Source organism: Lacerta agilis, chromosome 8 (assembly GCF_009819535.1).
Source record: "Lacerta agilis isolate rLacAgi1 chromosome 8, rLacAgi1.pri, whole genome shotgun sequence".
In the NCBI taxonomy this organism is placed as follows: Eukaryota; Metazoa; Chordata; class Lepidosauria; order Squamata; family Lacertidae; genus Lacerta; species Lacerta agilis.
Genome location: NC_046319.1, coordinates 38,720,142 through 38,747,753, shown reverse-complemented (window position 1 = coordinate 38,747,753; position 27,612 = coordinate 38,720,142). Strand labels below are relative to the sequence as shown.

General features: G+C 46.4%; 1 protein-coding gene across 1 annotated transcript in view; it reads left to right on the top strand.

Annotated features, from left to right (window-relative positions):
- Positions 1–21,022, top strand: part of JPH3 (junctophilin 3) — an 86,553-nt gene extending 65,531 nt beyond the window's left edge. The window contains exons 3-5 of the mRNA XM_033157027.1: positions 5,111–5,235; positions 11,646–12,553; positions 20,498–21,022. Coding sequence (XP_033012918.1) covers positions 5,111–5,235; positions 11,646–12,553; positions 20,498–20,578 — 1,114 coding nt within the window. The 3' untranslated portion in view covers positions 20,579–21,022. The remainder of the gene's footprint in view (positions 1–5,110; positions 5,236–11,645; positions 12,554–20,497) is intronic.
- Positions 21,023–27,612: the final 6,590 nt, after the last annotated feature.

Here is a 27,612-nt window from a genome sequence, read left to right as displayed (position 1 = left end):
TCTGCTGCAGTTCAGTTTCTGCTAACTGCTATGTTATTCATCTTGCTATCCTCATTTTAATCTAAGTTATGGAAAAGAAAAGAAAAAGATGTCATTAATTACATAGTATTTGTGGATGTAAGAAGAACAATCATGTGAATGAATAACGATTGTATTTGCTTGATCATATTTCCATTCCTAACAATAGATGAACACACAGACTGCATCAGTTTCCACTTTCTTTCCTGTTTTTGTTGTCCAGCCTTTATTCAGCATTTATTCTAATTTGTTTGTGGGGTATTTATATGGTTTCCCATTAATCATTCATCCTTCTCAAACTTTTCACTGCATTCCCATGACACTTTCCTCCACAAAAGTCCTTTTTTTTAAAGGGGATTTGTTGCCCTTAGGAAAGAGACCACTTCAATTGTGCATGGTTAAGTTTCCAGTACCTGCCTGAACCTGTCCTGCAAAATAGTGGCAGTCTGGGAACACCCTGAATTACAATAGGCTACAATGGACAGGACTATCCCTTTGAAATCAGCTCAGTCAGAGAATGCCCTTCTTTGAGATAAAGTGGTCTGGGAAAGACCTGCACCAGTGAGTTCATGCACACTTTTGTGGGAAGGGAGTTCTGTTCTCTGGGACTACTGCAAAAAAGAATTGGCCATCCTTGCCCATTGAACTGACCAAGCCAGCAGTGGGTATGCAGACCACTGAGACAGATCTTAATGCCTAGGCTGGCTCATGTGAGTATAGGCAGCCCTTCAAATAACAGGCCCCAAACAATAGAAATCTTGCGCAAGACCAGCACTTTCAACTGGGCCCAGAAATGTGTGACTGATACAGAACTTGTGTCACTTGCTCCAATCACTTTGCTCCCACCAACTGACATTCTGCATCAAATGAAGTGTCTGGACCATCTCCAAAGGCAGCCCTACACAGAGCGCATTACAGTAATATATTCTAGATATGATTAGTTTATGGATTATTCAGATAAGGTCCAATCTTTCTAGACAGGCAGCTGGGTATCAACCTATGCTAGCAAAAGGCAGCCCTAGGTACAGACGTCTCTTTCACAGACAACACTGGATCTAGGCTGATAAAATTGGTCCTGCAGGGGAAGTGCAACCCCTCTAAGACCAGTTGCACCCTGCTATCCAGATCAGCTGGCTCCCCCACCCACAGCACCTCCATCTTGCCTGGATTGAGTTTCGGTTTGCTTGCCCTCCTCTATTCCACAACCACCTCCAGATGCCTGTTCCACAGCTTCCCTGGGATTCTCAGGTGAGCAAGGGACCTTTCTGTGGTGCACATTCTTCCTGTTTATGGGACACCGTGTAAGATCTGGAAGGAGTTATTCAGCAGCATTTTTTGTCCTGCCACTGGAGACCACAGCGAGGATGGTGTCTGTTCTTTGATGCTTTGTGGACACCTGCTTTATTTAAAGTTGTCTTCTGATACTCAGCGTGGCGGGGATGTGAAGCGGGTGAAAAGTGATTAGACAGTGTGTACGTTCATGTCAGAGAGCCTGCTTTACAAGGGAAATAAAAGCAAGCAATTAACAGGGGAATTAGGAAGATGAGCTAACTCACATTCTATACGGAGGGCCTATATGAACGCAGGCAGCCGATAAGTGCTTTGTGCAGCAAACACGCTTTGCAAGTGCTAAATGGATTACTTGCATTCATTTAGGGTGCTTATGCTTATTATAACGAAGCTGCAATATATACCGATTGCTATCTTAATTCTGCATTTCACTCCTTCTGCTTCCAAGTGCCTTGCTGCGTATTAACAGTCACACCAGAAAATTCCCAGAAGGCAGATGAAAAATGGGGGTTTTATACACTGGGCCCGTCTTGAAAGGAGAGGTTCCAAATTAACACCCTTCCCCTCATAGGCTTGACATTAGTTTGTCTGTGGGCGCTGAGCAAGGAGCTTTCCCTCAAACTGGGAGAGGTTCAAGGTGGCTTTCCCCCAGAGACAAGGACTGACAGCAGGGGCTCTGTGTGAAGCCAAGGCAACAACACCTGGAATTGTAAAGGGATGCTAATTAGACTATTATATTGCAAATGCAAACAGTTCCATTGTTCAGCTTGGAGGAGAGTGGCACCCGGGGTCTTGTGGGCTCTCTTCCTTCTTCTCTTCTGGTGGCATTTCACATGTCTGGACTGCCAGAGGCCTCTTCGTCCACCTTTTCTCTAGCATCAGTAGGTGTTTCTTCCGCTCAGCATGCTCCATGGTTTCCAGATTCATCTTCCCAGAGATCCACAACAGGGTTCAATGTCCCCTTTCATGTGCAGGCAAACAACTGAGTTCCCTCTCTCCTTCTCTCTCTCCCCCTTTCTTTTCCTCCATCACCATCACCCTTATCATTTATGCAGCGCATTTCAAGTTTTCAAAGCATTTCACCATCCTACATAGATTGATATAGACATAGAGATACAGATTTATTAACTGCACTTTCATAAGTAACATCACAAGGCGGTATACAGAATAAAAACACAGTACCGCAGTCAAGAACGCTGCCAAACACATCAGTAGGAGCTAGTTGGCAAATAATCTCAGGCTTTAAAGGCCTGTCTGAATCATTATGCTTTTAGAAGACGTCTGGAAATTAGTAGGAATGATTCCTGCTGCTGCCCGACCTCTATTGGCAAGGAGTTCCACAGGACAAGGCCTACCACACCAAAGACTCAGACCCCGGGAAAGGTTGGCCAAATGTCAGGGACATGGAGGAGTGCCAAAGGTTGCCCTCAGAAGACCTCAATGATCAAGGTGAAGCATTAGGAGTATATTATCATGGTGATGCTTATGCCACCCTTGTAAAGTAGACCAGCAGCCTAAAAGTCCAGCGTCCTGCTCTCACAGTGGCCAACCAGATGCCTGCAGAACCTGAGCGCAACAGCACTCTGCCCTCCTGCGACTCCCAGCGACTGTTCTACTTCCCCTTCTGCAAAGGTGGAGCTGAAGTGGAGAAAATAGCAACTTAAGTGCAGTCTACCTAACTGAACAGATGGAAAATGGCCAAAATATTTTAAATCTGCTCCCCCTCAGCTCCACCCCCAAATTATTTTTATTACTGCTTGATAGCAGGACTGCTTGGAGGCAACTGCATGTGAACAGGGATTTTGTAAGAATGTGGGAACTGGCAGTCCGTAATCACTGAGCATGAGAGCATGACCCACAGCTCCTCCTGGAACTAACATGAAGGGCTTCTGCTCTCCGGTTTGTTCTTTGTTACAAGAGACACCTGTGAGCAACCATGCAGTGCCCCTATGAAGACACCTTCTTGCGACCCCTGAAACCAGCCCTTCCCAGCGCCAGGCCATTGCAAGGACTTGCTGGTGTTCACTCACAGTTCCGGGGCTAAGAAGAACAGAAGGAACATCGCCTTGTTCCGTATATGCCCACTTGGCAGCTCTGACCGGCGGAACTGGGACTCTTACAGGGCCCACAAAATGCTCACTGTGCATTTGTAAGGAATTCATCTTTTAGTGCAGCACTGTCCACACTTTGGAACTCCATGCCAATTGACAATCACAGCCCGCTTTTTGACACATATTCTAAACCCCTGCTTTGTTTAGGGAAGCCTATCCTGTAGAATGTTGGCATGTGTTTCAGTCTGGGATTTTCTTTTAGCTTATCTGATAATGCACTATAGTGTAATTGTACAGAATGAAAGTGAAGTCACTGAAGAAAGGAGATGGGGAGGGAGGGCGGGGGAGGAAATAACTTGCGGACCCAATCAATTATTAAGCTTAAAACAGCAGCTTTCTTCTGCCACTCTGGGAGAAGTGCAGAAGAACCACCTTGTAAAAGCCGATTTGTGTCCCGGGGGGTTGAAACTGTCACTCAGGCTGTCAGTTTCAACAATGCTCTCTCTGCTTATTCCTTTGACTTGGACATGGCAAGGGGCCAAAGAGGGACTGAATTTGCTTGCTACTCACTGCTCTTTCACCCAGAAGGGCTTGCAAAGGATCGTCTCACCTCCAGCTTGCACATACACATCCCTCCAGCCAGCAATATCTCAACTGTTGTAACCTAGGAATAAATGCTCGTATTATTTTTTATTGTGATATATTTTTAGCTGCCTTGATGCAGGGCCCAAGCACACATATTGTGTGCATATGTGCTTTTCTTTATTTAACTATGATTGTGTGGTTGTGCGTGTGTGTGATCATAAATATTCAGCTGGACATTTCCTGCAACTGATCAAGTAGACCCTTGTCTACAGGTGGTTATGCTACAATAAATGTGTTAGTGTTAAGGGGCCACAACCTATTTTTTAATTCTTAAAAATCAAGATAGCACCCCATGGGTAGAGCTGCACTGTAAATAAACCTTGATTTTACACCACTTACCTTTCTCCAGAGTACCTTGGGGATTTCAGCGAGGGTGTTAAGAATCCTTTGCTACAGGGGTAGCCAATATGGTGCCATGTTCTAGACTCCATCTCCCATCAGTCCCAGCCAGCATGGCTAACAGTCAGGTAGGGTTGCCATGTGTCCTTTTTTTCCAGGACATGTCCTCTTTTTCAGGGATAAAATTTGAGACAAATCACATTTGTTTGCTTTGAATGGCAGTCATAACATCCTCTTTTTTTGCTCTTCAAAATATGACGACCCTACAGTTAGATATGATGGGAGTTGTAGTTCAAAGCACCTAGAAGGTGCCACTTCAGTTACACCCTCCTCGCTCCTCACAAAACTACAATTCCCAGAGTTCTTTGAGAAGCAGTTCTTTAAGTCACAGCAGCGCAATCAGCCGCTACAGAGGAACACAATAAGACAACACGTGCTAAGAGAATGGTGTCAATACTTGGGTGGAGTGGGGAAATGACTGCTCATCCTGCCTTCATGTTTTGGCATTGAAGTTGGCACATTCTGGCAGAATCGCACCACCACTCTGGCATTTGAGCATTGATTCATACGAGTGAAATAACTGATGCGATGGCCTGGGCTGGTTCCCAGGAGTTCCAGTTCCCAGGCACTGGTGCTGCAGAGCTAAAGGATCCAGACAAGCCCGATGGGTGATGCTGGTGCAGGTGGTGTGTGGATCATGGAACGAGCTGGAGAAAACCCTCTGACCCCCGGTGTTTGCCTTTTCTGTCCCCCTTGATCTCTCACAGGACATCCCACTCCAGGGCAAAGGCAGACGCAGCTGTGACGGCGGCGCAGAAGGCGCAGGAGGAGGCTCGGATTGCCAGGATCACTGCCAAAGAGTTTTCGCCTTCCTTCCAGCACAGGGAGAACGGTCAGTGACTTCATCCCCTCATCCCTGAGCGCTGCAAACGCAGCTGTGTGCCTGGGAAGGGAGCAAGCCATCCCTTGCAGGAATTCTCCTGAGTCAGTGTCAGAGAGCAGGCCTCTCTTTGGCACTCTCGCTCACTTGCTCACCTGCTGAGCCAGGGCTTCTGCTCCATCTCCTTCGGAGTCCTTGAGCCACGATTCACAACCACCTTGGTCTTTCTTCTTCTTTTTACACAATCAAGATCCCGGTGAAGGGTTGCATCCAGTGCCTGTCCTACTTGGAAGAGACCCATTGAAATTAATGGGTGTGGCGGATTTTAGGCCCATTACTTTCAGTGGGTCTACTTGAGTAGCACTTAGTTGGATGCAACACTTAGTGCATAAGCCCACACTAACAGACCCTCCAAGTGTCCCTGTTTTCCAGGGACGTCCCTGACTTAGAGAAGCTGCCCTTGTTTCTGATTTGATCCCAGAAAGACTCACTTTTCCGTAGGATGTCCCTATTTTCATTGGAGAAATGTTGAAGGGTATAGAGTTATCTGACCCTCGAGGCATCTGAAGGCAATCCTCTACAGTGGACGCTCGGGTTGCGAACGTGATCCGTGTGGGAGGCGCGTTCACAACCAGCAGCGTCTGCAACCCGCAGCGCCGTATTTGTGCACGCGTGAGTCATGGTTCGGCACTTCTGTGCATGCTTCCAAAACCCGGAAGTAACCCATTCCGGTACTTCTGTGTACTTCTGTTCCGGTACTTCCGGTACTTCCAGATTTGACGCGGAGCGCAACCCAAAAACGCGTAACCTGCAGCGTTCACAACATGAGGTATGACTCTATAGGGAAGTTGTTGTTTTTTAAGTTTAATGTTTTATTATGTTCCTATTTATGTTTGAAGCTGCCCAGAGTGGCTGAGGCAACCCAGTAAGATATGTGGGGTATAAATAGTAAAATTATCATTATGGAATGGGACGTTCCTATTTTCAAGGCACAGAGGGAAAGGTAAGTGTGGATGAGCCCATATCCTCCAACATCCTGGGGATCCTAGTGCTGCCTCTGGCTGCTGCCCAGCTGGAGTTTACCATGGCAGGGCCTTCTTGGTTGTGGTTCCCTGTTTGTGGAATGCCCTTCCTGGTGAGGTGCATCTATCTCACCCATTACTGACTTTCAGGAGAAATCCAAAAACATTTTCCCAGGCATTTGATGGCGAATAGATACTGGCCATAACAACCACGAAATGTGTATCTATGAGGACTCATCATTGCTTTTAAATGTTTTTTTCTGTGTTCTAAATGCTTTTAGATAGATTTGAATCTCTTTTTATTTTATTTAAAATTGTCCTGTTTTAGCATTTTGATGTTTGCTGCCCTGGGCACCTTTGGAAGGGAAAGCAGGATATACATTTAATAAATAAAATAAATTTCTGACATCAGGTGTGGAGCAGAGGAAGATGCAGCTCCCTGTTGAAAGTGGGGCTTGTGGGCAGCTCATAAAACCTTCTGCCTTTTGCCCAACTGGTTTTATTTCAAATCGTGCAGGTAAAGGAAAATGAATCACCTGACCTCTTTGTGCTCTCAGGTGATTGACGGGTGGGTGGCCGTGTCAAAGTTTGCCTGTGGGAGGTAGGAAAGGTAAGGCTCTGACCTGCCAGCGAGGTCTGGATCCCCACCCTTGTTTCAGTACAAAACATACCCAGATGTACCCATATCCCTGTAGAAACGCAATCAATCAAGGTGTGCTTGCTTTCACAGATAGCTCAACTTGGGTCCAAGCAGGGGGGTGGACCAGATGACCCTTGTGGTCCTTTCCTACTCTATGATTCAATGAAAGGGCTGGATAAAATTAAAAGCATAAAAAGCAGCCTAAGAATCTAATAACATTTTGAAGTGGCACACACTTAAAAACGCACACTAAAAGCCTGTTGAAAATAGTAAGGTCTTTAAAAGAAGCCTAAAAACCAGCAAAGAAGAAAGCCAGGGGACTGTAACTTTGGCACCACCACTGAAGTGGCCTTGTCGCCTGTACTTACCCCTTAACCCAAAAAAACCCATCCCTACACTCCATGCATTCTCAAAAACAATTCAGACAGCAAATGTGGTGATGAGATAAAATAGAAGCAAACACAGAACGTTGCATTTGGTGTTCTATCCCACGGGAAGGGCTGTGGATCTGTGGAAGAGCACCTGCTTTGCATGTAGAAGGTCCCAGTCCAACCCCCAGCATCTTCAGGTAGGGCTGAGAGAAAACCCTTGGAGAACCGCTGCTGCCAGTCAGTGCACACAGTACTGAGTTAGATGGGCTAAAGGTCCGTCTCATGATATGGCAGCTGCTTCCTGTGTTCCTGTCTACCAATATAGTGCTTCCCCATCTCTCTCCACTCTGTCCTCATTCATAACCAAACCATCACACAAGAAAAGGCACCACCGATGAAGGTGACGCAAAGAGACACACACAGACACTGCTCCCCACATCTTTTTCATTACATTACATGGGAGAGCCTGTGCTTTTTCTCTGTGTAACACTGTGCAGTGCCAGAAGCAGAAAAACAGTACCTTCCTGCTCAGCCAGCAACACTTTAGGAGGAGGGCTGGCTCCATTTACAAGCAGAGTTGAAAGCATCCCAGTGCCCTTCGGGGCCTGTAGCGCTGTGTGATGTTCTGTGCAAAATTTTGCCTGCTGGGGTAAGGAATTTGTCTGGGTTATAAAAATTAAATTGGAGGGTGCATGTGACCCTGAGATTTTTAGGGGTAGCCCTTTGGTAATAATAATAATAATTAATTTTTTGTACCCCTCCCATCTGGCTGGGTTTCCCCAGCCATTCTGGACGGCTCCCAACAAAATATTAAAAACACAATAAAAACTTCCCTAAACATGGCTGCCTTCATATGTCTTCTAAAAGTTAGATAGTTGTTTATCTCCTTGACATCTGATGGGAGGGCGTTCCACAGGGCGGGCGCCACTACTGAGAAGGCCCTCTGCCTGGTTCCCTGTAACCTCACTTCTTGCAGAGGGGGAACCGTCAGAAGGCCCTCGGAGCTGGACCTCAGTGTCTGGGCTGAACGATGGGGGTGGAGATGCTCCTTCAGGTATACTGGACCGAGGCCGTCACATGGGCACCCTGGAGATTCTTCCTCTGTACTCCCTCCCACTACTGAGCCCTGGTAATGGAGGTTAATTGGGAAAGGGGGTGAGGAGTCTGTTCAGTAATTTGCAGCTGGCTCCTACAGGGGTTAAGCTTGCAAGCTGCATACATAGTATTCATCATCATCACCATCATCATCATCATCATATAAAGGTGCTCTTTCCCACCTGGAGATTCAGACTCTCCCTTTGCCACCTGGAGGGGACCAGACAAAGTTGGAGACTTCAGGTCAGCCCTGGAGGTCTGGTCGCCTTTCATGTGATTATTCTTGAGAAGAGCTGGTAAAGGTAAAGGTAAAGGTAAAGGTACCCCTGACCGTTAAGTCCAGTTGCGAACGACTCTGGGGTTGCGTGCTCATCTTGCTCTATAGGCCAAGGGAGCTGGCGTTTGTCCACTTCCGCAGACAGCTTTTCCGGATCATGTGGCCAGCATGACTAAGCCGCTTCTGGCGAAACCAGAGCAGTGCACGGAAACACCATTTACCTTCCTGCAGGAGCGGTACCTATTTATCTACTTGCACTGCATGCTTTCAATCTGCTAGGTTGGCAGGAGCTGGGACCGAACAATGGGATGTGGAGGAGCCACCCCAGATTTTAATGCACAAGGGTTTGGTTTGGCTGCATGCGTCTTTCTGTGTAGGGCAAAGGACAGGAGGGATGGGAGAAGAGATAAAAGTCTAAGATGCAGTCATTAAACAGCACATTAATTAATGTGTGTTCATGTCAAGGAACCCAGTTCCAGTGCTCTGCACCCTCATTAGAAGTCTTTTGCTAACATTTTTTTTAAAAAGAGAGATTTAAATTGGAGGTTACTCATCGCCCTTACATTAGGGTATTGAGAATTTGACAAGTGATGATTCACTTTGCTAGCTCCTTGTCCTTTTCCAGAGCTTATTCCCACTTCCCCCACCCCCTCTCAGCAACAGTGACTTAGGAAGGCTACCCTGCCAGTCCTGTAAATTATCTGACCCATGGGGAAATCTCAGCTGACGGCATCTGTTTCTCCTGCTTCTGTTTAGGAAACGGCCATAACTCAGTATAGTAGAGCATATGCTTTGCATTCAAAAGATCCCCAGTTCAATCTCCAGACATCTCCAGGCAAAAAATACTGCCGGAAACCCTGGAGAGCTACTGCCAGTCAGTGTTGACAATATAGAGCTAGATAGACCAGTGATCCGATTCGTGTTCATAGGTTCCTCCAGTGGGCAGAAAATCAGGGTTCCCCTCACTCCCTTTGCAAAAATGGCCTGCAGTCTTCCCCCTCCCAAAAGTGAGTTCGTGGAGGTTCCACCATTTAATCATCTCATTAAGAAAAATAATCAAAATCTGATGGCTGGCCTGTTCTGAGCCAGAGGGCTCAGACCTGGGGGGGGGGAATAACTGTTCTATAGTTTATCCCACTTTAGCACATGTCTGTTCAGAGTGGTTCCTTGCGCTCTGTACAGGCACACTTGCGATGATGAGGGGCTGTGGGTGTTTCCATGGCTGCTCCTGTCCACCAGCGCATCAAAGGACACCGAGTTTCTTGGTTTTTAAAAGAAGTCTCAGTACCACAAGCAAATATGGTATGAATGCTTATGGAATTCAGTTCCACAAGATGTGATAATGGCTGACACTGAGCCCTGGCTTTTCCACCCATGGCCCTGAGAAGATGTTTATGTCGTCTTCCTCCATTTATTCCACAAGTCAGCTAGCAAATCTGGCAAGAAGAACAAGCCTGTCTTTGGAGGATAGGCCGTTCTGGCATCAACATCCCCCGGGGTTATCACTTCCACACAGAACTACAATCTGGGTATCAGAGATCTGAGCGCTTTAGCAGGCCTCTCTGAGCCCCAGAGGGCTCCTGCAACCCCAAGCTGTTTGCTATCTACCTCTCCAGTTGCCAGGGGACCTCTTCTCTTTAAACATAATCTCTCAAAAAGACTTTTTATCTAATACATTTTTTATCAGCTTCCAGACTAGGCTGCAGAATTCTGTTTGCAATGGAGTTTATTTCTGATGCACTTAGGAGGGATTTTAATACACGTCCCACTATTGCATGCATTTACAAAAAAAAATGCAAACATGCCAAGCGGAGAGGATCTTGCTCAGGAAGAAATTGAGTAGATAAAAACTGGAGCCCTTCTTGCATTATCTGCCCCCAAGCCTTTAGGCTGCAAACTTCAGCAAATCAATAACAAAATGGAAAGGAGCTGCGTACGGTTATACCAGCATATATCCAATTGATATTAGTGGGGCTTATCTGAACACAAGATTAGAGGGAGAGAGAGGGAAATGAGGACTTACCGTAACCAGAAATGCCAGTGTGGGTGTTTCAAAATAGGAGGAACTGTATTGCCTTTGTGTCAGTGAAGCCTTTGTTTCCCACCTGTGAGTGATGCTGCACTGGGGTGATCACACAGAATGTCCACAAATATTCCAAATGGTCAGGGAGCGAAGCTGTTAGAATGTTTGCTGACAGAAGGAAAAGCTGAAGAAGTGGGTTGAATTTTCCATGTGGATCTGCGCTAACAAGCCAGGTTTTTTTGGCAACAGGGTGCTAATATTGTTGACTACAGTAACCACTTGCCTGCAGAACCTGCAGGAAAGGATAATAACCACCATGGTAGCACTTGCACAAAATTCAGGTTTTGTTTGGTGTTGCTGAGGCTTGATTCATGTGTAAATCTCCCTGAAATCCTTGGATGAAGGACGGCATATAAATTTAATACATAAATTAAATGAATAAAGTGTGCAAGTGGTCATATGGGTGGCCAATAGCAATACAGTGCTACTTCCATGTGGCTAGTTGCACTAGCAGTGTGCAATTAGTGTGGCCATGCAGTTGGACTGGATGGGTCTGAGCAAGACCCAAGAGAGGTGGCAAAGTTGGTGTGAAAGGCAGAGTATGAACTCTTGTGCAGAGTGAGGTATTTTCCAGCAATTCATTTCTGGGAATTTTGGGCCATATGTTTCTCCCTTAAAAACCAGAGTGTGTGCCTAAGGCCCTTAGAGAGCTGAGAAAGCCAGAGTGGCATAGCGGTTAGAGTGTCAGATGAATGCCTCAGAGACCCGAGTTCAAACCCCTACTTCACCATGAAGCTCACTGGGTGATCTGGGTCAATTCCTGTCTCTTAGCGTTTCGTACTTTGCAGGGTTGTTGTGAGGATAAAATGGGGGGAGGGAGAGCTATGTATGCCACCTTGAGCTCCTTGGAGGAAATGTGGGGGTATAAATGTAATAACAAAACAAATAAGCAGTGGCTGACTCTTGTGTGCACCTTTTCTCTGTCTCCTTCCAGGACTTGAGTGCCAGAGGCCAAAGCGGCAGAATTCAAGTGACGACATTGAGGTCCTTTCGACAGGGACGCCGCTCCAGCAAGAAAGCCCAGAGCTCTACAGGAAAGGAACGACGCCTTCAGACCTCACCCCCGACGACAGTCCCCTGCAGAGTTTTCCCGCCAGCCCCTCCTCCACCCCCCCTCTGGGTCCCTCGTGTAGAAACAAGAGCACCCACTTCTCCAGGCAGGTGTGCATGGACGAAGAGAGGGGCGGGGAGATCCAAATGTTGCTGGAGGGACGTGGCAGGGACTATATGAGACCCAATAGCTGGGGCGAAGACAAGGAAGGCAGGGCACATGGCGTGAGGGGCGGGGCCTTGCGCAGTGGCCAGCCGGGCTCCTCCGAAGACTACCGGGGCCGAATCGCCGGGCACAAGCACGTGGCCACCAACCACAAACAGCGGGAGAGGTGGACAGACCCCCCGGCCACGGTTTCATGGACTCACCACCGACCCCACCACCACGGCTCAGGGAGCAACAAGCTCCTTGAGCTGGACGAGGAGAAGCTGAGCAACTACGAGATGGAGATGAAGCCTCTCATGAGGATGGATTCTTATATGCAAGAAATGCACTCCCAAAAAAGACATTATAGCAAAATGGGCCCCAGCAGGAGCCTCGCGGAGGACCACCACGGGGAAGACCGGGGCTTTGGAGTCCAAAGACTGAGGTCTAAGTCCCAAAACAAGGAGAACTTCAGGCCAGGGTCTTCTGCCGAGCCAACAGTGCAGAAACTAGAAAGTCTGAGGTTTGGGGACAAAGGGGAACCCCGGCTATTGAGGTGGGACTTAACCTGCTCCCCGCCACAGAAATCCTTACCTGTTGCACTAGAATCGGAGGAGGAAAATGGGGATGAGCTCAAATCCGGTGCGGTACGTGGAATATTTAAATATATATGTATATTGTGTAAGTGTGATCTCTTCAGTGGGGGAAATGGGCAACATGGTGGTGGTTGAATGTATTCACACTCCCCTTTCCCCCCAAACTGGGATTCAAGGTAGCTCACATTTTAACAACATTATTGCAAAAATGCAAAGTAATGAAAGCAAACTAGTTGAAAACAATAGTTAAAACGCAATGGAACACATTTAGAACCAGCATTAAAATACCAGATGTCCTGAAAACAGCCCAGAAGTCAACATCTAGTCCACAGCTAGTTTCCAAAGGCCTGTCTGAATAGGAAGGTCTTTCCTTGTGGAAAGATAGCAAGGAGGGAGCCAATCTAACCTCTCTCGAGAAGGGATTCCACAATACGGAAGCAGCCACAGAAAGGCAATCTCTCATGTCACCACCAACCATGTCTCCGATGTGGATGAGACTGAGAGAAGGTGCTCGTAATCTGCAGAACCTGCTTTCAACTCCCCATGCCTTTTCAACTTCAGGCGTCTGGCTCAAGCTTCTTAATCCCTTTGGCATGGTGCTGAGAACACCAAGGCCGCAGGTTCGATTCCCATATGGGACAATTGCATATTCCTTTATTGCAGGGGGTTGGACTAGCTGATCCCCAGGGTCCCTTCCAACTCTACATTTCTATGATCTCAGCACCTGGGCAGGTTCTGAAAGGGAAATACAGTCTTTCAGGCAGCTTCGTCCCATGCGACATAGGGCTTAATTGGTGCTAACCAGCACTTTGAATAGTGCCTGGAAATGAACTGTAGCCAGTGAAGTTGTTATAGGGGGGGGGAGTAATAGATGATGCATATTACAGGGGAGCAACATGGTAGATGGTGTCTCTAGTTGTTAAGGTGTAAGAAGCAGAGGCTCACAAAAATTTCAGGAAAAATTTGTTTCCCACATGTGTGCAGAGTACTCAGCCATTTACACACCCAGAGTGCACACACACACACACACAATTCTTAACTTAAATTAAATACTTAAATTAAATTAATTAAATTAAAAACAAAAACAAAAAAACTGGAGACCAGGACTGCATTTTTGAGGCTAGTACAACGAATGGATACTTCTTGTCTTCTGCCAGGATAATTGTGACACGCTGAATCAAAATTTCCCACTCAACTTTCCACCCACTGAGGTTGCTTCCAGATGGGTGGCTCCTAGAGCTACTTAGTCGCCACCCTTCTGTTAATAAGCTATGAGCAAATTGCAGCTGACTTCCCACACTATGGGGAGTATTGCACTTCCTCTGCGTGAACATCTTGTTGCGTTCTGTCCGCTGTAGTGAGGTGTGATACGGTTGGTATGGGTGGTGCTGGTTGCAGCTCAGCACACATTCCCTCTATCCCTTGGGGTGGATGCTGCTTTATTATCCTGCTTTTAGTTTAATCAATCTTTTAAAAGGTAAAAACCTTTAAGAAAAAAAGCAATAGAGAGGTCTAGAACTATAGCACCGCAATGCTACAAAGCTGTAGCATTATGGTGTAATACCAATACACACACACACACACACACACACCCTAAAGTTGCTAAAGTGATAAATAAGATAAAGATAAGTAAAACCAAAAATAGGCCATCACCACAAATGTTATAACAAATCTGTACTGGGCTGATACAGTCACTTTGCTTACACACCACTGCCTATGTCAGAACCCTACCCAAAAAATGGGACAGTAGCCCTAAGGGTATCTACACCTATGGAGGCTTACAATACTCTTTCATTTTTTTCTGAAAAGAAATCAAACTTTCGTCCGTCTACGGCCACATTTAAAGCACATTTAAAACACCCAAAAAATCTGGGCACTGTGCTGTGCTATGGCTGCTGGGAGTGATAGTTCTATGAAGGGTCAACTACAGTATCCAGGGGAGCAGTGGGGAATGTGTTTTTAATGCATGGTGTGTGCGCAGTCTGAGAAACTATTGTGGAATGCCAGCAAAAATACAGAATGTCAATTAATGGATGGTGGTGTTATGTGGATTGCCTTGTAAAACAAAGCTTGTCAACGAAGCTCAGCAACCCCACACTGAATATCTGGTATGGAAGACGCCACAGGCAGCTTGTAGCATAGATGTGCTTTTGTTCTGCAGTTTCCAACACTACTCTAAAGTAGGCTGTCTTTCAAAACAAACAGAACTCTTGATTAGATTAATCTCTTTCTGTGTGTGCATGTGTTTTAAAAAGGAGGGGTGCTGTTACTACAAAGGAAACAGGTCTATTTTTGACCCATCCAGAATAACTCCAAGCAGATCTGAGGTCAGGTATGTGGGGCAGTGTGTTCTAAAAATAACCCACTGCCAGACAGCCCCATCATAAGCTGAATTCTGTCTCGTCACCACAGTTTCCTTTGTGTACTGGGTTACTCCTCCCTGACATGCATCCTGGAGTGGCAAATAGGCCTGATCTGTAGTCTCGTTTGCACTTCAATTTTGCAAGTGGTGCGAGAAGTTCTAGAAGTGGCATGGCAGGGTTGAGTTTGCTTGGGATGAGAGAACACTGGTGACTTCAGACATACTTGCAATGTTTGCTGTATTTGCAAATATGTGTGTACAAGCAAACCCTAAGTGCAGTTGAAAAGGCTGATTCTACTAAGCAGAATTTGGGCAGCCCTCCAAACTGAAATCCCAGTTTCATCTAACTCCAGCTGGAAAAACTCAGCTCTCTTTCACATCCAAAACCAGCCAAATTCCCCCATCTCTCTCTCTCTCTCTCTCTCTCTCTCTCTCTCTCTCTCTCTCTCTCTCACACACACACACACACACACACACACACACACACACCTTTGTCTGTTAGCTGGAGGAATAGCACCTTCCCCACACCCTGGGGTAGGTACAGGCAATGGGACTTGTATTATTTCCGGGTCATCGCACATGATGGTGGAGCATGCATAACCCCGCCCTACCCCATTATGCCCCATTACGTGCCCCACCCATGTTAAGCCCCATTCTGCCTCCTTTTCCTGCCACTTCTGGGTCACCGCAATGCACGTGGTTGTGGTTGTGGTCTTGTGTCAATTGGACGCACGTAAATTGGTTGTTGCCTGTTTACCATTCAGAAAGACATAAGAGGTTCCCCTCAATGATCAGGAGACAATCTCCCAACCTTTAGCTCCCATGGATGTTGCCTTAACTGAGCCTTCTGGCCTGTTAAAAAGCACTTTGCCTAACAATGGAATGGTCAGCCAGCATCCTTATGAATGGATGGTGCTTCTTGTAGCTACTTCATAAGGACATAAGGAGAGCCTGCTGGATCAGGCCAAGGCACCCTGTTTCTCTGTCCAGCATCCTGTTTTCACAATGGGTTTCCCACTGGCATCTGGTTGGCCACTGTTCCCTCCTGTGGTCTCCAGCAACTGGTGTTTTGAAACATTGCTGCCTCCAGCTGTGGAGGCAGAGCATAGCCATCACAGCTAGTAGCCATTGATACCCTTCTCCTCCATGAATTTGTCCAATCCTCTTTTAAATCCATCTAAGTTGGAGGCCCCGGCGGTGCAAAACCTCTCAAAGAAAGACAGAGAGAGCTGGCGATTGCCAAGGGTGCAAGGGATGTGAGGGTGACAATACACCTCCTTGCCAAGAGTGCAAGGGAGCCTAAGTATGCCTCTGGGAGTGAGTTCTGTAGTTTATGTGCTGTGAGGCAGCAGTGTATGTATGTGTGGTGCAATGGATTGTGGCTTGAGAGGCAGATGCTGGCACAGAGGGTCACCTCAGCCGTGTGATGTCTGTATTTTATATGTTCCTAGAATAGCTTGGAAAGGAGCCAGTGGGAGGCAAGGGCTTGTGCTACTCAGGGAATGACCTTGTTCAGGACCATGATGGGACCTGAGCTCTTCCTCCTTTTTGGTCCAAAGTTCTTCCTGTCACTTATAACAGGTGAGGGATGAGAGTCTGCTTCTGGAGTGAGGAGTGGGGAGGGGGAAGATAAATTGATGCTCCCAGACTCTTGTCATTGAACAAACTGAAGACCAGACACAACACTGATTTCTATCTAATCATTGCCAGGCAGACTCCTCTTTTATAAAACTACATATATAAAACTGCCTACAGCAGCTGGAATAATGTTACTCCTTAGCAGTGTCCTTGTCAAAACTCTTTTGATCTGAGAAGGCTTTTGATATAGTTGAAGGGTTTGCCCTCGTTTACCTTGTGCCTGTCACCACCAACAATTAGCTTTACATTTCCCCAAGTAAATTTTTAATAAACTCAAAACTCTTGAGCATTTCTGAAGGCAACTGAACAAGGTTATTCCGTGCAAATGAAGCTGGCCTTGGAAATTCTGGGAATAATATGAACATTCCTTTCCTCAGATCCCAAGTCTGGGTGGGAGATCCCAAGTCTGGGTGGCTCACTCAAGGAGTGGGAAGCAGTTTCCATTCCCTCCCAGTTTCTAGGGTTTTGTTTTTTGCTTTCTTGCTTGCTTGCTTTTACATTTAGATACTATAAATCTGTATCTTGCTGAGGTCATTCACAGATTGACCTTCTAAGTACCATACTGTTTCAAAAACTCACTATGAATAAAAACACTAAAAGCCCAGTTGCGAAGTCAAGAACGTTGATAGTCTTGTTAAGCACATTGGTTGATCACTGCATGTCATACCAGACAGAGGGCCTAACCTATCTGCACTACAGAAATACCAGTTTTACACCATGAATGCCTTCCCTCATAGAAGCCAGAGTACTGTAGGTTCATTGAACTTTAGTTCCCAGGATCCTCTGGGGTGAAAGAATGTTAAACTGGCTTAGTCTGTAGTTCAGATCCACTAAAAAAAACACAAGTGGTGGGCCTTGTCACAAGGCTCCTTTTCTAGGATAATAACTCACCTTTGGTGCTAGTACTGGCTGTGTAAATCTATAATTTTTAGTAATAAGAATTATGTTATGTTCTATAGCATGGTGCTGTTTTGAGAAATGTGTCAGCCTTACACCAAGGAACATCTATCAGCTCTGTATGATTGCCTCTTCAAAACATAAGCTAGAAATGTTGGAAAGGAAGAGTAGGGAGGGATGGAGAAGAAGTGTCAACACAGCATCTCCCGCTTGGATTTTTTTTTCCTGCACAGTTTTCAGTTTATTTTGTCCTGGTTTGACTTTCTCAGCCCTCCCCCATTTTTCTTAAGTATGGACACTGTTGTTGGAAGGTGGGGCGTTTTAGAAAGGGGAAGGAACCAAAAATATCGAATATGACAACTTGACCTTTGACATTATTGCCTTTCCATTCTGCTGACAAGTTGTGAGTTTTAAAAAGTTGCCCGCAGAGTGAAATATCAAAAGTGACATTTGAAAATGCTCAAAAGCCAAACAAGTCAACTCTGGGTTCTGAGCGTGTTTTTGCTGCCGTTCAGGTGAGCTGTACGAAATGTCACTTGAGTTATTGTGGGTGGAAGGGGCCTCTTGCCAGCCTGAGGGCAGGAGAGGGCTTTCCCTGGGATGGGGCACTTCCTTCCCCTTGCAGCACAGGGAGGGCAGATGCAGGGGTGGGGGGGTGCCAAGAGCCACCCAATGAGAAACCCAGACATAAAAGTTCAACTGCTGGGCTTACTGGCAGAGCTCAAGGAAAAAGCCTCTGGGGTGGAGGGAGCGAAGGCAGAGGCAGTCACAAAGCTTTTTATCAGATTAGTTATGAATATTAGGCAGCCTTCCAGACCCTGGCCAAAGCCGCTGCCTGGTGCTTTTCCAAGGACTGAGCCATTTCCTTTTGGAGCAGTGGCTGCATTTCTCCTGGGGAGCTAAGAGAGGCAGAGGAGCAGCTAGCGGGGAAGAGAACGACAGGTTGCCATCTGCTGAAACAAGGGGCTCATCCACTTGTGCCTCCTCACTAGACACTACTGCCTATTCAGAGTAACATCACTGTTTTGGTGCTAGGGTTTGCTGTGTAAATCTTTATTTCATATACAGCAGGGATGGGGGACCTCTTACAGCCCAAGGGCCACGTCCCCTTTTGAGGACCAGGGCCAGAGGGGCAAGAAAGTGGAGCAATTTGTGCAACTCCTACTTTATATTTTTATTTATTTATTAAATTTGTTAGTTGCTTTATCTTGTCAAAGGCAACTCAAATGAACTTACAAGCTGCATTTAAGGCATGCAAAACAAACAAACAAACACCTTAGAGGTTTCCAAACATGCATGCAGGCTTCTCCATCCAGGCAAGCAAGAGGCATTATCCCCATTCAAGGCTATATTCCAGCCTGGTGAAAGCACTGAAAGAGGGTGCAGAGCAGCACTGGAGAGAGGGTTTCACCTGGGAAGAGTCCTGAGGGCCAGCATTTGACCATTAGGCTTGAAGCTCCCCACCCATCACACCCTTTTAACTTCTAGAAATCCTGGAGAGGAAGTTCAACCATGAAGCATGACTGGCCCTAGCAAAATTTCATAGGCAGCATTTTAACAAGGCATTACCCAAAGGCAAAAATCAGCACCATGGAGAGAGACCAGGAAACAAGGTCTGTCCCAGCTAAACAAAGAGAGTTGGAGCACATGATTTGTTTGCTGCGAAGCTGTGATGATTTGATCCACATCTCATTCAAGGCTCCCCCTTTGGAATTCACTCACTTTGGTAACTGTCCTGAATTTCAAGACACTAGGATTAGATTAAATTCAAGTACTTCTGATTTACTGGCTTGCACTAGAGTAGCATTGAAAGGGATTTGTTTATAAACCTTCCAAAAGCAAGTACCTGTATATGGGAGGCAGGTGGGAGGGCTGTGAAGAGGAAGAGGTGGGTCATGTGGAACCTCTCCCTTTGATTGGCTCACTTTCTTTCACCTTGTTGCTATGCAACAGCAAAGGCCTTTTCTATCCATTGAAGAGACAGCCCTTTCCTTTGCCTGTGACAGGACTGGTTGTCTCTCTCTTCCTTGCCAAGAGACACAATGAATCCTCCTCTTGGTGCTGGAGGAGCAGATCAGCTCCCACCTCCTGTCACAAAAGAGTTTTTTAAACACCTCTGCATGGCAAGGCAAAGACTTTTTCATGTCTTATGTGTCCTTAGATACACAAACACCCAACTGCACCTTTGTGTCCTTTGTGTTTGCTATTGAAAACAAATGAGATATTATTAATAACCCTGCCATTTTAGAAGTTGTCAGATGTTGGTCCATGGACTGCTCCCATCTGGTCCACAATTGAAGCCAATTAAACCCAGCAATTAAAGTTTGGCTTGGTGAGTCTGTCTCTAGGCCTGGGATAGGGCACCTGTGGACTCCAGGTATTGTTGGACTCCATCTCCCATCATTCCTGGCCATTAGCCATGTTGGCTGCTGAGAGTGGAGTCCAACTACTTGTGGAAGGCCTCAGATTTTCCATTACTCCAGAGGCCCCAAAGACCCTTGGTCATGAGGATGTTCCACAGGGTAATGGTGACATTTAAGTGCCCCGGATGTCACACACACACACACACACACAAGGTCCCTAACTATGCAGCGCTTTGTGGCACATGGGCTAATGAGCATTTACAAATGGCTTCCTCCACTTGGAGTGGTACCATGGGCAGGAATTGGAAGACAATGAAACATGCATTTAAGCCTACACTAAACCACAGGGTAGGTGTGGGGCAAAAATGCTACTCTTGAGAATGAGGAGGATGAAAACCTCCATCTGGAAAATGTGTCTGAAAAGCCAAGGGTTTGATGGAATATTAAGATCGGGTCAGTGCCAAGTTCATTCTGTGTTGTTGACAGCCATGTGACGGGTTCAGCTTCTGGCAGCCCAGCTGAAGGTCAGGAGAAGAAGGTAAAAAGGAAAGGCTGCCACAGTGTGTAGACAGGTTAACCTTTGGAGCCACCCATTGTCGCGAAGCAAAGTTTGTGTTGCCAGTTCTTGCACATCAGACTAGTCGGCTTCCCTTGCCCCAGTCCCCAAACTTATCATGCAAGTGTGGCTCTTTGATACCGTTAAATAATTCATTTCTTCTTTTTCTTTTCCCACAGGGCTCAGCTCCAATCCTGGTAGTCATGGTGATCTTGTTAAACATTGGAGTCGCCATTTTGTTTATTAACTTTTTCATCTAACTCGAGACTGTCTTGTTTGCAAAAATTAACAGATTAATAATAATAAAAAGGTGTACGAATGGGAGATGATGAAGCGAATGACAAAAACAAAACAAACAAACAAAAACCATGGGAAAGATGGCATCTTTTTGAACTGTCCTGCGACAACTTCCAAGTCTTTTCACAGATGAACAACAAGATTGAGTATCACTCACAGTTTGCCTTTTTTTCCTGGGTAATGTTTTTTGGATTTTAGCCAAAATTCTTTGCTTGTATAACACGTATGCTGTGTGGCATGGCAGAATGGTACCAGCACTCCACTCCTCCCCAGCGCTAGGCAGGATGGGGGCTCCTCAGTGTAATTACTCAGCAAATCTTCATGGATGGTGGGAAAGGCGTTCATGTCAGCTGCATGATTCTGGGAGGGAGGGTCCTCTCGCTGCTGGATCATAGGGGAAATCCAGAGCTGGGATAGCCACGTTGTGTGAAATGGCTGGCCCAGGTCAGCATGGTTATCAAATTATGTGCTCGTCACTCGATAAAAGTCTAAACTCCGGGATCTGCATGTATTGGGAAGTTGAGAGGAAACACCTAAGTAGTTTTTGCCACTTAGCAAAAAGTTATTAACCAATCTTTTCCCCACTTCATTCCAAAAAAGGGAAATCTGAATTGAATGATGCCTGCTTAAGACAGGAACAAATTCCATCCTAATAAAAGTATTTAATATGTTTAAAAGGCAATAGGTCTTAAGCTCTAGAGGCCCCTAAATTCCAAAACGCTTCTCTGAGGATCCCATCCAAAATCATTATTAAGAACTTAAGATTCACAATACCAAATTTATAAAAACACATGGAACTGAAAATATGTCTTGGCTCAGGTAAAATCCTGTGCCTATAATTTAGGAAAATTACCAGTCTCACCCAGTGCTTCAGAAACTTTTCAGTCACAAACGTCGTTTCTGGCATGTGTTAAATCTTGACCCAGAAAGATTTTTAAGATGACCAAAGTTCTCCTAGGATATATTTTTTTGTCCAGCTATCCACTGGAACCCCAATCTTCATTGGGTCCAGCCTGCTAGAGGCCACTCTCCTGCTGTGCTGGAATGCAGTGGTGTTAAAGGAGAAACTCTCTTGCTTTCCGTCTTCCATCATGAATCACAGCCGCACCTGGCTGTTGGCCTCAACTGTTCCCACAAGGTGTGCTTGTCAGGAGGTTTGCTTGAGGACCCTTCCCTGGCAGGTGTGCAGATGTGGCCGAGGGAGGGGGGGAGAGCAGCTCCTCCCTGCTGCTGGTGAGGAATGGGGTGTGCTGGGGGGTTCCTGTTCCATCTTGCCATGGGCCATTTCCAGATGTCATGCTTGGCCTCTGAGCATGTAATATTTTTGCACTTTGTCCGCAGGATGTATATTCCGGCTTCCGACATATCCCTGTACAAAAAAACAAAAAACAAAAAAAAAAATCATTGACAACAGCAGCCTCCGAGTACGTAAATGCTCTTTTTATATTTTGTTTGTTTGTTTTTTCCTCCTCTATGTATCACTTAATTTTGGTATGGTTCAAAACATCTTTGTAAGATGCCTGCCTTGTTCTTCTTTCTTCACTTCCTTGTTTGGTTTGGTTTCTTTTTTCGTTTTACTTCCCCTGGTAACTCACTGAAAATATGCATTGTTCATTAAAGATGCAGTACCCTTGATCAAGCCGCCACCATCGTCCCCAAGAGAGCCTGGTGTTAGTTCAGCCCTGCCTCATATGGAAGAAAACAGCCCCTGGCTGGTTGGGAGGGAAGGCAACCTGGAAAACATCCCCTTCTTCCTGCCAATCAACCTGGACCCGCTGATCTGTTTGATCAGGTTTCACACGTGATGACTTGACTGCCCCTCTCGTCCACTTTGTAGCGATTGGGACCCGTTTCTACACTTGGTGTCCTTTAGCTTGAATGCAGGTTTAAGGTGCATCCCGCTTATTTCTGTACCTGGTGCAAAACCTACAAGCTGCATGGCGCCGTTTCCCTTCCACGCGAGGAGATGTACAGAAATCATAAGTACCTGCACAGGCACCTGCCTACCTGGGAAAGGGTAGGGTGGACATGACGATGCCCCACATGCCAGTGGAGCATCTTTTCTCTGGGGTTCCACCTTCTGCTTCCAGCTGCAGGGCAGAAGACAACCTAGGACCACTCCTTGGGCCCCCACTGTGGCTCCAAGGGCAGGGTTGGCAACTTAGGGGGTGAAGGGGCAGGTGATTGAGGGACGCATTTGGCTGTCCAGGTGATTGAGGGACGCATTTGGCTGTCCAGGTGATTGAGGGACGCATTTGGCTGGGGACAGCACTCCAGTCATCTGGATCCCTCAGCTTCCCATTTCTTCCATTTTAGCAGTCCCTCTGCAACCTTTTGAGCAGGCCTCTTTCCCACGCTGTGTTGGATCGCTACATTTTTAACTGGAAACAAAACTGAAAGATTAGAGCTTCCCGCACCCACCCAATACAATTCACCTCCTCCATGTCCATCAGCCATTCCTGGCCAACTTTTGAAGTTGGGTGATGCAAGTGGAGGGGACAGCAGCTCCTCTGTTGCTTCTTCAGACCGTTTCGCTTGCTCCCCCAAAATAAAAAAGGTTTATGTGCCTATGGTTTCCCTCCCACCCTTTTAATTTGAACCACATAACGGTTGAAAGTAGTCAGCCATTTTTGCTTTGGCATTTAAGAAAGAAAAGGAACTAAGCTCTAGAGAACTTTTTCTGTGTTTTAAGAGTCCCAGCCTGACCCTTTTGGCTCCCTTTCTCCAGGAGAGCTAAAGCACAAGCCCAGGTTCTGTAAAGGCTTATCCAAAGTTCCTATTGTCCTGCTGCTTTCTCCCAGGGAAAACCGCTCTTTAGCACTCAGTCAGAGCGCACGGTAATTCAGGTTTTCTCCAGATTGACTTTTGCTCCAATTTAGCACCAAGGAGTGTGTTTAAAACCACTGGGACCCAAACTTTCTAGGCACAGGACAAGCGGAAGTGTGGACAAGCCCTAAGCCACACCATGGCTTGATGCCACAGTAAAATTATGGCCCTCTCCTCTTTGGGAGCCTACATGTTTGCACCCGGACATGGTTTGGCTTAGCGTTACAAGAGAAGAGTTATTAATGTCAGGCAGTTTTGCATACTAAAGCCCACTTTGTCACAAGCACGAAGTTGGCAGGTGCATAGAAAGTCACAAACACACACGTGTGTGTATAGTGGCAAACATTTGGACCACACTTCCCCCCCCCTTTGATAACTGAAGCCAACACTTCATAGAGTGGATAAAGGAGACACAAATGCTCGTGCTACCATGAAATGGTTAGGCTTTAAGGTGCCACAGGACTGTTTGGTGTTCCAGGGCAGCCTTTGGCAAACTGATGCCCTTCAGATGTTTGGGGGCAGCAACTCCCATCAGCCACAGCCAGCATGGCCAATGGAGAGGGCACTGTAGTCCAACAGCATCAGGTTGTTGAAGGCTGTTCTAGGGTTTCGGTCAATGCCTCATTATTCTTCCAACCTGAGGAATATGTGAGTTGGCCCAGTTCTAGCTTGGGGAAACGGAATAGGACATTGTATCTAGTGGTTAATTACACCTAGGAAGCCACACACCCTGTCTTTAAACCCCTGAACTGTTTCACACATGCGGTGTTAACTCCTGGTGACAGGCTCTGGTGTCTGCCTCCTGCAGTCACCTCTGCTTTCCAAGAGCACCTGTTCAGACATGCACTTTCCGACCATCAAGCGGTGTTTGTGGAAGGATGGGGCAGCTGTTCAAACTGCTGTTATTCCACTGGGGGGGGGGCACGGACCATCCTGAATGTCTTCAAGAGCAGATGACAGGTGTGCGATTATCCATATACTTCCCTTTGCATGTCAACGGGAGACCAATACAGCTTAAGAGGCAGAGGGGCTGGAAGATTTCAAAAGACTCCTTCGAAGGTGGTTCCTGAGCAACATGATAAAAAATAACGAGTGTTTGATTCTTCACAGTGGGTTGAGCCATTTATCATCGCCTCTGCCATGCTCTGTCTCAGGCAGCCAAAAATAGTCCTACAACATTCATCCAGAGATGCAAGCACATAATTGGCTTCTCATGCCCAAACTGTGCGTTCTTTGTTCTCCCATCTTGAACAACACACTCCCCACCACCACCACAGATGCCCTGAATCTGCACAATTCCTTCCCGTTTTCCGTTTCAGATTCACACGTAGACGTATGTGGGGAACAACTGTAGTGAGCACAGAAAGGCTAGTGATCCAGTTGGTTTCCAAAAAGCCAATCCTGCAGCTTTTGAGAGCTAACCCCAATGATACACCTATTTCTACTAGCATTTCATATAGAAACATAGAACTGTTGAGTTGGAAGGGACCCAGGGGGACATCTAGTCCAACCCCCTGGAATGCAGGAATCTCAACTAAAACATCCATGACAGATGATCAACCTCTGCTTATAAACTCACAAGGAGAGTTCATACCTCCCGAGTCCATTCCACTGTCAGGCAGCTCTTGCTGTCAGAAAGCTCTTCCTCATGTTGTCAGAATCTCCTTTCTTGTTATTTGAATCCATTGGTTTGGGTTCTACCCTCCAGAGCAGGAGAAAACAAGCTTGCTCCATCTTCCATGTGACAGCTCTTAAGATGTTTGAAGATGGCTATCATTATCTCCTCTCAGTTTCCTCTTTTGCAGGCTAAACTTACCCGGTTCTCTCAACCATTCCTCATAAGGCTTGGTTTCCAGACCTTGATCATTTTGGTTGCCCTCCTCTGCACACATTCCAGCTTGTCAACATCCTTCTTAAATTGTGGTGTACATAATGGATCGTACCTTAAAACATACACACACCTGTGAGGCTAATGTCACATCCTCACCATAGTGTTAAAGCACGTGGCTTCCCGCAAAAGAATCCTGGGAACTGTTGCTTGGATGTGACCTACGAGGGTGGAACACCAACCCTGCAAACAGGACCCCAGGTTCAATCCCTGTCCTTATAAGATCCCATGAGCCATGACTGAAGGGTACAGGCCAGTGTTGTGAACGGCCAGAGGTACCAAAGAGCAACAGAAAGGAGGTAGGGCCTAGAAGAAGACTGAAAGGCCAGATAGGGAACCCAGCAGGGCCACATGCAGCTCCTGGCCCAAGGCTCATTTACCCAAAGTTAAAAGGCTCTCAAGGCAGCAGGACTGGGGGAGGGTGGGAATAAAAGCTCCCCCCAAGACGTCCTGGAGCATGAATATGGAGGAAGCATTGCTATGCGAGGTGGACTCCAGGGAAAAGCTGTAGCTCAGTGGCAGAACAGGTGGTCCCAGGATCCACCCCAATGGCATCTCCAGGTTGGGCTCCCTGCCTGAAACCCTGAGGGGGTCAGGGCCCGACCAATGCCCATCCATGTCCCCCCCCCATTCTTTTTTGAGCACAGAGCACTTTTCTTGAACTTCTTTTAAGGGACTGCAGAAAAGCAGCATTGTGCAGAGCATTAAACCATTAGCCGCTGGAGATAATGTTCCCCTCCTGCAGGGCAGATCCCTTGCGACAATAACCATCTCCACGGCTGATGGATATCCTGCCCGTCAACAGGCGCCGGCTGCTGTTGGCGCCAGGCCCGGGGGGGGGGGGCTTGTTCTTCCTCACTTGCTCTCAGTCACTCTTCCCATGATCAGGGATCCTGCTCTGTCATATGGCACCGTGGGGAACAACAGCAACACTTGGTTGTAAAGAAAGGCAAGGATATTGCTAGGTGGAGACAAGGGGGGGGGGGCTATTTAAGCAGGAAGATGCTGAGCTGTGCCCCAGTTCTGGTTTCAAATTGTGTTTATTGAAAATAACAATGATAATACTGAACTATAATAAAAATCAGGCCATTAAAAAAGAACACGGATTGAATCTACAATTCAATGCCAAGTGAATTCCTGTGATTAAATAGTGAAAACACCCATTGATGCTCCTTCTCTAGGTTTATATGTTAATTCCAAAACTGAGCAAATCCGTCCAATTTTGTTGCAAGAGTTCAGAGGAGTTAGTCCTTAGTGGCCCATTTGACCCTTGGAAGCAAAACCCACTGATTTCCAGGGAATCTATTTTGAAGCAGCTATATGAACACATGAAGCTACCTTAGTCCTGAGCTAGATAACAGCCAGACTTGAGTCCATCTCTGACTAGACAGCAGAGGGCCTTTCCCAGGTATATTCCAAGATGTTTATTTAACCGGAGATGCCAGGGATTGAACCTGCCATCATCTGTCTGCTAAATACCGGTACACATGTGGCCTGCCACTGAGGGATGGGTCTGCTACATTGGCTGTCCAAGATCTCAGGTGCCTGGGGTACTTTTAACAGGAGTAGCTGGGGCCAGAACCTGGGCTTTTCTGTAGGCAAAGCAAGTGCCAGCATGTACAGCTATGGACCTTTCCTTGAAGATGTGGTTGTGGGTTGAGATCCATTTATCATGCAAGCAATAAAACATCTGCAGCTGCTGTACTAGGACTGAAGTAGACTCAGCCCCACCTGAAGTTAACAGGACGAAAATCAGCTTAAACTCAGGCATGCAAATCCTCTAGCCAGTCCCAGATTAGGGCTCTAGGCTAATACTAAGATCCAGTTGCTGAAAAATAATAACTAATTGAAAGTGCTTGCTTATTTAAACTTGTTTAAGGGTTAAATACCTTTGATAGGGGCAGTTTTTCTATTTCCAATGAGAAAAGTTCTTTTTAAAAAATGAGGAATTCTTAAGATGTTGTAAATGTTTATAAAATATGGTTCTGAAAGCACTGTCAGTCTTAGAAAAAAAGTGAAAAGTTAATGTCTTACAGGGTATGATCCAGATGATGAACCTTCCACTGTGGGGCAGATTCAAGGCCTCTTCCAGCCCCCACCCCATCCACAGAGCTCTTCCTCCTATGAATTTGAAACCAGGGTCACTAAGCTTTATTTCTGCACTCTAAAAGGAAAGAAGTTAGGCAACTATCTGGGAGGAAATTCAGTCCATGCATTTGGTATGGTGACTAAAGCCAGCATGATATAGCTTTCTAAGCATGAAGAATGTCTGGCTTGATGTTG